The following is a 10,355-nucleotide window of genomic DNA, read 5'->3' on the forward strand; positions in this document are numbered from 1 at the left end:
CGTTGTTCCTTAATCTTCGAATTGGATACCACTTATTATTTTTTGCAGACTGTAAGAGCAATTTTATAAAAGTAAACTTGAACTTTCGATTATGTCAAATAGAATTTCCGATGCTGGAACTTCCATACAAAACGAAAGTATGTTTCGCTGTCCAACAAACAAAAAGTGGAATTGCTGCAAAAAATGGATAAAGACATGAAGAATGTGACAAGAGAGGTTAGTGAAAACGAAAAAATTTCGATTGACAAGTTAGTCGGTATTCTCGGCACAGCAATTAACGGGACTTGAACAGCGGAACTTTGTAACTGAACAAGAAATTATGTCTGTTTATAGAATTAAAGAGAAAGTATTATCACATAAAATGAAGCAACTTAAACAACTTACATTAAAAGAAATGTTTAATAAAGTAAACAAATAAATATTAAGCTTTTTTTTTTTTTTTTTTTTTTGTAAATTTTGATACCCTTTAGATCATAATTGTTCTTTATTTCATAAATTACGGTTTCATATTTTTAATTTTAGAATTTCTGCATGCCATCTTACGATATTTAAATTGATGATCTATAATCCGGAAAAATCGATAATCCGGAATCGCCGAAGTCCCGACGAGTCCGGATTAACGACTTTTGACTGTATACAAAATGACATAAGAAGTTTTTACAACTAGCATTCAAGTTCACCAATTCTTAAACAGCATGCGACATATTTTTGGGAGACGGGGCATATTTAGAATATTTTGTTATTTATTAAATTGTCTTCAAGCTTATATGATCTCAAAACTCCCACTGCTGTTGTGTAAGGATGATAACAAAGAATATGTTGGAACAAGTGTAATAAGAATATAATCATTATCTTTTCATTTTGGATATGACAAAAAGAAGTCTAATAAAACATTTGTACTGGAGAAATTTAAAAGGCTTTCCTTTCATTTCATAATCATTAGCCTTCATGTCTTTCAAAATTTTGGAATTAAATTTCTATTCATTTTGTAAACCTTTACCGAAACAATAATAGTAATAAATTATCTAAATAATTGTCAAGTAATGAGTAAAATTGGTTTAGCTTTTCATTTGCATTACGACTACAAGTTGTAAAACAGTTTCTCTTAATATGTAAGTCAACCAACACTGTTAAAGGAAAAGCAAACCTAGGTGTTGATTGAAATCTGTTAGTATTTATGGATAGTGTATCATAGTGAGATCCACCCAGACCCAGGCAAAGGTACCCCATGCATGATTATATTGGTCATTCACTCTGAATACGAGCCAGGTTCCTTAAGAAGTCCTTTATGAAAGCATCTCTTCATTCATCCTTTTTCTTCATTCATTCTTTGAAAGATATCGCTGACATGTTTTGGCATGATCAAGTAAACCAAACCAAACCTGAATGAATATATTAGAGTCTGCAAAAGAAAATGATTTTATAATGTTTCTTGTTAAAAATAAAATTATTTTCTTTTCATAGTATTATTTATCATACTGTGTTCATAAATTTTAGATATAAAATCACTTGAAATTTTATCAGTTGTCTTGAATCACCAGTTTAATATATTATTCTGATTTCATGTTTTCTATGCATAATTAATGATATCCAAGGAAAACTATATTTAATATTAGTCAATATGCATATTTATAGATATCGCATTTCTTCTCTAGGCATTGGAAGAATGACCAGCGGTTTGGTGGCCGAAATAATCCTCATTCGTCACACACAGAGAGGCATTCAAAATGGAAATAATTGTCCCAAATATACGTACTTTTGAAGCTCAAATTTTGAGCTTTTAGTTAAGAAACATTTACTATCAATTATGCATTGGGGATTTTAGAACCTGGGGTACTGATGATACAGTGCTTGTTCCCATAGGTCTGTGATTTGGACTTGTTTTCCTTTATGTAGTTATCTACTGAAACGTTTGATTTTGCCATTAGTTCCAAAGTAAATATGTATTTCATAACAAATGAAATATGTATTTACTGTCGCATAGTTCATCCTCATTTCTCATAATCGCTTGCTTATATTGTTTTTAGCATTTATTTTGAATAGGAAGTTAATTGTTACAAGAAACAAGTATGTGTAGTAGTATTATCTTTGTTATCATAAGTTCACAATTATTTTGCATGCTGATTTTAATGTACTTGAAACTTTTGTATCAATCAAAATTATGTTACAGATATTTTCCAGTTTTCCTTTAGACATTATTTTACTCTGCCTTCAGGCACATAATCTGAATGATGTAATTTTTTATAAGATAACATTACATGGAGTTATTAAAATTATCAGATTTTTGTCTGTAAATTGTGCATGAAACATTTTACTAAATTAAAAGAAAAGTAAAAGTTGATAGGTAGATGAACTTACAGAAGCTTTTTGCCGGAGTACAAATCAGATAAGTTTTTAATGAAATTACTAGTGTATAGATGTGTGTGTAATCCATATGGTGCTTGATGTATGTATTGTATAATAATTTTTTGTCAAAGTGTAATATATGAATGTTGTAATGTTAATATACATAGATCATGTCTGATAATATTTCTTGGAGATTTAGTATCCGGTGATGCTAATAAAACATTCTGTGTTTGTTCATGAAAATTCCATTTGACTGGCATTTTATATTACTGTTCTGAAAATCATAAAAAATGGTAAAATTATTTTTGGCCAAGAATTATCAATCAGTAATTAAAATCTTTCATTTACTGTTTAATAATTTCACTGTTTCTGTTTTACATATCTTTTTCTGGCATAATGTTATCTGAAGTCAGTGCAAAAAGTCCCAAATGTCTGCAAATTTTTGCACCAGCATTTCTCACACTATTGTTGCTTCATGTGATGTTTCTAAGACTTCCAATATAATTGTGTTTAGATTTATTTAATTTTTTTCCTGAAATTGGAGTTAGTGATTTGTAAATTAAAATTTGTAAGCCTTAAAAATTATTTTAAATGTTTATTAGGTCAGCTGTAAAGTAACTAAAAGAAACAGAATGCTTTTATAATTTTATAAATTGAAACTTTTATGAATGAAGTAATGGATGACTTACTTTTTAATGAAACTTTTATAAATTCTTCCAATTAGCTATCCATTAATACACAAATGTTATTTATATATTCATTCATGTGCACATTCATGTATCTGAAAAAGGATTAAATTACAACTTAGAAATTTTTTGATTATAAATTATGTTCATGAAACACATTCACACTATGATTGAACGTAACTATATGAAGAAGGGATTGAACAAAATTATATAAATGTAAAAATACCACTATGGCTGTACTAAGTGAAATGTTATGATAATTTTAATTTATACTTGTTTTAGCACAGATTTAACTGAATATGGAAATACTAAATAATGGTAAATATTTACTCAACTAAACTCAGTCAACTCAATTACTCAGTCAACTGAAAAATGAGACTTTTTTCGAACCTTTTATTATATTTTAGTCACATGAAAAGCTATTCCAAAGTAATATGTTTCATTCAATAGCCCGAAAACATGCACCTGAGTTGGCATTATGAAAATAATTCAGTAATATAATCCCACATTTTGATAAAGGAGAAAAACATGTCATATAGGGGACAATTCCCTAACTATGAAACACTAACATTATATTTTTTTTCACATGAGACAAATGTGGTATTAATAAATGTGATTTGGTCTTCAGAGATAACTTAATTCATTAACAGCTACCAAATGAATTTTGTTGCTTTAATTTCAATAAGTGTTGGAAAAATATTCTTGATGAAAAATATTCAGAAAAATTAGCAGCATTCTAATGGTTTATATTGACATTTCTGGCTTGTGAGACCAGCAGTTTGGTTTGAACATTATATGCATATTTCCTAGTCACTTGTTTTTCTCAATCTTTTTCTAGTTGTCTTAATATTATTCCATCTTTTCCTCTAACTTTTCTGAGTTTTATTTTTTTTAATCAAATAATAGTCATTATAATAGTCAATTATAATGTCACCTTAATAGTTTTCCAGCATATTGTAATTCATGAAGGTTAATAAGCCAAAGTTTGAGTCATACTGTGGCTTTTCATCAAAGTATGGGGTGTGAAAACCATGAACTTGGAGACAAAAGAGAAAATTTGTAGAGAGATCTTTTAGAATTTTTAGAAGCCAGGAAACTGAAGAAATCCACATGCCCTCGCTGGTATTCGAACTGCAGACCTCCCGAATGTGCTTCCTGTTAAAGCATACAGCAAGGAGGAAGAAAATACTTTATATGGTCCCCTTTTTAAAGGGCTACTGGGGGTTAGTGGACAGGGTCGGCAAATCCTAATAGTAACTATTTACTGTCCACCGCCGTTTAGTTCGGGCGCCACTTGTAGAGTCATTCAGAATTTTTTTTAAAAGTCAGGAAACTGAAAAGTCTGCGAAGCTCTCACCGGGATTCGAATTATGGACCTCTCAAATACACGTCGAGTGTGCTTCTACTTCCACCATGAAGGCATGTGGAAAGGAGAGAGGAAATACCTTATAAACTTTGTGTATAGTACAGATAATCACTTTAGTATGACAACTATCCCCCTCTAATACTTTTAAAATGCTCAAAAAGTCTACCCATTTTCTATCTTTCTTTTTCTTTTTATTATTTATTTATTTATAAATATTTATGAATCAAGAATTACCTTTACTATTTTTCATTATTTGAAGTTTGATGCATAACATTCGTAAAGGCATCTATCTATCATTCTGATGTAATGGTGCAGTTCAGAAATTGTCAAAAATATTTAGTTTTCTAAAAAATACTTCCATTGAATGTGGTATAAATTTGTACACTGATTATAAAGAACAAAATTATCAAAACTATTCTGTATGAATCTTAGATGTTAAACATGAGGAAAACCACCTAGTATATTAAGTGAGTGAATACTAAATAATCAAAATTATTACTTTTCATTTATTTATTAAATAAAAATGGCATTTCTGTGGCTATTAAAAGTTTTTGCTAGTGCTAATATTCTTTATTAAATACTTCAAAGAGAGTACCTCTTTGAGGTATGCATTCTCCTTATTTCGCTTATTTCCTATTCTGGTAAGATGGAAAGTACGGCCAGTTGAAGGAAGTATTATTGCAAACCTTGTGTAGAAGCGATTTAATGAAATAAATGCACAGCTGTCTCTTAAATAATTAATAATTAATTATAATTTCCATATGGTATTAATTTGCTGTGAAGTAACATCATACCATTTTTTTCCCTTTATTTGAATTGGTTATTTTTAGCAGTATCTTTAATTTCTGGAGGAATAATTCTTAATATAGTAGGCCTGCCTTAATTGCTTGGCTTAAAATTGATGCAGTTATTAAACTGAAATCTGCATGTACTATCTTTTTAATTTCATAATTTTTATATTTTTTAATTAGTTTTTTAACTTTTAAAAATTTTAATGTTAAATTTCATTGAGATGTTATATTGTAAACATAAGTTTTTACACTGCAATTTTTCATGTATTTATTTTTATATTTTCTATTTTTAATCGTTAGTTATAACTTATGCCACTGTCTCTTATAAATGGCAAAATTTATGTTATGTTTAGACAGAATTTGAGATTGCACAAAAAATCAATTTAAGTTTCATGTTCTTTAATATAATGGTTAATGATGTTATAAATATTTAAGAGCAAGATGATTATCTTTTGTATACGTACATTCTGAAAATTGCATATATGTGTGAAAAAATTATGTTTTGTATTATTTAATATTTAATACCAAATATTGCTGCAAATTCTGATTTATTATGTTTGTTGTTACATTCCACTGATAGCATTTTAAATGCTGAAGGTTTCATCTTTTTGTGCCAAATGCCAAAGTTAACAAGTTTTTTTGTGAATATTGGAGCTTAACCCGTGCTTGTTTCCCTTTGTTATGGAGACATCCTAGTTGAAAAATATATCCCAACGTCTTCCTCTGGATGCTGATCTGTATATGCGTATATATCAGTCAGTACAAAAATAATGCACATAATAACGCTTCTAAGTACCATTTAGTCTTCCGTATATATGCTAAATTAAAAGATCTTCTATTTGGAAACAAGCTATATTATCCATTTTATCTATATTAAAAGCGTACATTTGTTATAAAATAAGAAATCATTAACACTCGACTTTTGTTAAGTTTATAAACTGTATTTTAAATGCTATTTTATAATGATGTTTATAAATAAATTAATTAAATTTGCAGTATGCCTTGATCTGTTTTTATAAACTATATTTCTGAAATTCATTGTGTTAATGAAAGAATTATGTAATTCTTAATGTAAGAAAATAATTTGTAATGGTTTTGTGTTATCTTAATGATCTTAATTTTATGAATTCATAATTTCAGATTATAATGCAGGGGGAAAGACATTGTATTTTATGAATATAAATATTCCATTCCCAAAATAGTTATTCTGTAGAAAATAACATAATTTATGCACTTCATATCTTCTATTCATAAGACATACTTAAAATTTGAATTTCTACCTTCGAACGTGGAATTTTTTTAACATAAAAAAGGTGTACTCATGTTTCATACATTTTTACATGCACTTATAAAAACTATGAAATTACAAATTTTATTTGTTTACATATGTATTTAAAATATATTTGATTTAAACTTTTATATTTCTATAAATGTTTCTTGTATGATCTTTGCAGATTTCTTACTGCGTGTTTAATGCATGTTTTTGCATGTGTGTAATATCACTCATTGCAGGTTTAAGTACCAGCAATATTTAGAGGATAAGTTTAGTTGATTTTCTGTATACTCTAAAAAGGGTACTTTTCTGTCATTCTGGCCAGATTCAGAAATGTATATATGTATGCATGGATGTAGGTATATATGTATCTGAATCTAGAAATGTATATATGTATGCATTAATGTAGGTATATATGTGTTCAGTACAGAAAAGTAATAAAAAAGAAAGAATTTATCTTAATTGCTTAAAAGTTATACAAAGCAGTTTTTAAATGCTTTGCTTTTATTAGTTATTGGTAATAAATGTTTACCTGCTTTAAATTAAGTAGATTTCGAATTTTTCTGCATTCAGACTTTTTATTTTTCATTATATAGAGATGAAATGCAATTATTTACTTAGTCTTACAAGAACCCTGGCTTTTGATAAAATATGTATTAAAATTTCAATCCCTCCCCAAGCTTGGCTGAAATATTCTATGAAATGTATAAAATGTGCTGAATGAAGTTTTTAGCTGACATTCTGGTGTATTTTATCAGTTGCATAGTAATTTTGTTTTCAGCTAGAGAGTTCCTTTTTATTATTTATTTATTTATTATTTTTTTAAAGAACTTATTGCATATCAGTTACATTCTCGGCATAATAGAGAGCCCAGTGAACTATTTCTGCAATGCAATCAATCCAAAAAGATTTTCTTTTTGAGCCTCTTTAATTTTATCAGTTTCTGGGTGTAATATCACAATTGAAGAAAAATATATCTTTGAAGATGCATTATCAATATCACAGTGGATTAAAATGTCGCCAAAAATATTTTCTTTTATAGCATTATATAACATTTTGTGGATATCACAATGTAACTTAGTTATTGTCATTGTTACGTATTTGCTTTGAAATTCGTATGAAAAGCTTTTATGTATATTTAAAATAATTTGATGAGAAAGTTGACATAAAGACTTACCAGAATGTCTTTTGTAAAATATTGTGCAGTTACTTCAGGATTAAGAAGTAATTCTATATTTTAAAATGCCCAGTTTTTTAAGGTATAAATGAGAGAATGTTTAATATACAGTCAAATCCCGCTATAGAGAATACGGCTTAGAACACACTCTCTGGTATAACGAACGAGCTGTCTGGTTCCATTAGCTTAGCGTTATTTTATATGGCTATAACAAACCTCCAAATGTATGAAAAATTTCCCAAATAAGGAATTTTGAACATACTTTAGCTGCAGTTTCTCCCCTACTTTTTTTTTTTTTTTTTTTTTTTTTTTTTAAAGTTTCTGCAAGTTGTAAAACCCTTAAATATTATCCATATTTAGGCTCTGTTGCTTTAGGCACTTCAAGGCCGTTGCCAGCCTGTCCCATTTGTGATATTATGGATGTCGTCATCACTACACAGCATTTAACTTCTCAACCACATTTGAGACCGAGTTCAAATCTGATTTCATTCGCAAACTTTTCATGAAGTGAAACACACTAAATGGCAATGAAGTGGAACAAAAAAAATTTGACTCAAATCATCTGTTGCAGCTGTCGTTCTCATGGTTACTAAGCAACTCGGATGGTGGAAAGAAACTTTTTAAAGTAATAGACTTTAACAAGATAGCTCAAAACTCCTTTACATTATACTTCTTTTATTCCCCCCCCCCACTCTCCAGTTTTCTTTGTATATCAGAGAAAGGCTTATTTGAGGCAGGTGTTTTTGAAAAACCAGACCTTAGTAGATCATATTATGTCACAAAAATGAAATGAATATTCATATAGTATATATATATTAATGGCTGGGCATTTTATTTAAGAGCCTTGGCCACTACAAGGGACGGAAGTGATGGCCATTTCACTATGGAAGTGCTAAAATGCCACATTTGCCTCCTATGAAGGGATTGACGGTTACAACCATGCCTTCTCCGGGATTCGAACCGGGCTCATGGCTACAGCAGTCAGTGTCACTAAACACTGTACCGGCTGGGCAGCATTATTCATAATTATAAACGTATATTTTAGAGAAAGATATGCATTTCGATGAAAGAGATCTGAAACATGACTTTAACACTAGGTAATCAATCGTGCCAAATTATTATTGTATGATGAAACAGAAGTTGAAATTAAAATTTAATAATTGCTTGTAATAATAACTTGAATAAGTCTTATTATGATTTTTAAAAAATAGAGCTATTTTTCACTTCTTTTGGTAGATGATGTGACAATGCTAATCAATTCTTTTATGAGTCATCAGTCTATTTTTACAGTCTTTTGTTAGATAATTCGTTTTTCTTATAACGAACCAAATTTCTGGTACCTTGAAGTCCGTTATAGCGGGGTTTCATTGCAATACATATGCAGTGTTATTGTAATTAATAAAATATGTTTACAATGCCATTATTATGTACCTGGTTACAGAAACGTTTTGTGTTTCATCCGATTAATTCTATGAAGATTAAATTAAATGATTTACGTTAGTCAATCATTTAATTTTAACAATGCTAACTGAAATGTGATCTTCTTTAACATTTACTGAGCAACTTTAAATTTTATTAATTTCTTTTATTTTAATGCTATTTTATTTCTTCAATGGTGGATTAATCTAAAATTTTCTGTGAGCTGTTTTAATTGTATTTATTTTTTTTTCCTTTTAAGATAACATTAGAATATAACCATTATTGATTATTCACATGCAGGAGAGAATTAAGTTTTTGTTTTTATTTTAGTTGAAGAAGTAAAATTATCCAAAGTTTATAATATTGATTTGATAATAATTGATAATATTGAAATTTTTTGTGAAATAAAGAATTGAGTGTTTATATTACTTCACAATATTATTTAAGAAATTCAAATTTATTACTTGAATCATCAATACGTGAATGTGATTATTAAATATGCAGCTGTAAGATAGAGGTTTCTTAATTTATCATTTTTTTCTTTGGTATAAGAGTTTTCTAAGCCGCAATTTACCATTGCGATTTACCATTTTACCATTGTACATTTGCTAATTTTTATCGTTTCTCCTGCACCTATCCACCTTTTGTTAATATTTCTTAACTAGTATCATGGATTGTATTATTTATATAACTATGTATATAATTTGAATAATTTATGAAGCTGGTATTGTGTTTTTTAAATACAGCTTTTCATATAGAATGTGAAAATAAATGCTTTGATGTCATTCTTGTGTTTGTCTGTATGCTTTGGTTGTTCATTACCATTAAAATAATAATTTATTATTATTAAAGCTATGACTTGTTTACTAATTATTCTTAGTATTTAAAAATGAATACAGAGTACCAAAACTTAGATAAAGCTTTTGTGACGTATTTTTAACCAAGCAGATCAGATTTTATCAGAATGAGTTGGCTATTATTTATGTAAATAGGGTAAATTGTTTTAAAGAATAAAACCTTATAGGCATACAAAAAAAAATTATGGGATATAGGACCAAAACTATTGAAATTGCCAGTTCTTTACAAGCAACTTGTGTGAAGTAAATGAAAATAAATAATCTTCACTACAGAGGGTGTTCGACTGTTACTCAGGCCAGCACGTTCTATAAATCACTTACCCACTGAGAACATCTGGTCATTAGTTGCAAAAAGACTGACACGCCAGCACTTGCAGAACATAGAAAAAAGGAAGACATACGTGTGTAGTAAAGTTGACGAATTTTTTTTTAAACTGAAG

At 28.6% G+C, this 10,355-nt stretch overlaps 1 protein-coding gene across 1 annotated transcript in view; it reads left to right on the forward strand.

The window, feature by feature from the left end:
- Positions 1-9,843, forward strand: part of Sulf1 (Extracellular sulfatase Sulf1) — a 178,576-nt gene extending 168,733 nt beyond the window's left edge. Inside the window, exon 20 of the mRNA XM_085811969.1 lies at positions 1,656-9,843. Coding sequence (XP_085668095.1) covers positions 1,656-1,737 — 82 coding nt within the window. The 3' untranslated portion in view covers positions 1,738-9,843. The remainder of the gene's footprint in view (positions 1-1,655) is intronic.
- Positions 9,844-10,355: the final 512 nt, after the last annotated feature.

This window comes from Stegodyphus dumicola, chromosome 2 (assembly GCF_044657685.1).
Source record: "Stegodyphus dumicola isolate Sdum_Otavi_A_Nest chromosome 2, ASM4465768v1".
Lineage (NCBI taxonomy): Eukaryota > Metazoa > Arthropoda > Arachnida > Araneae > Eresidae > Stegodyphus > Stegodyphus dumicola.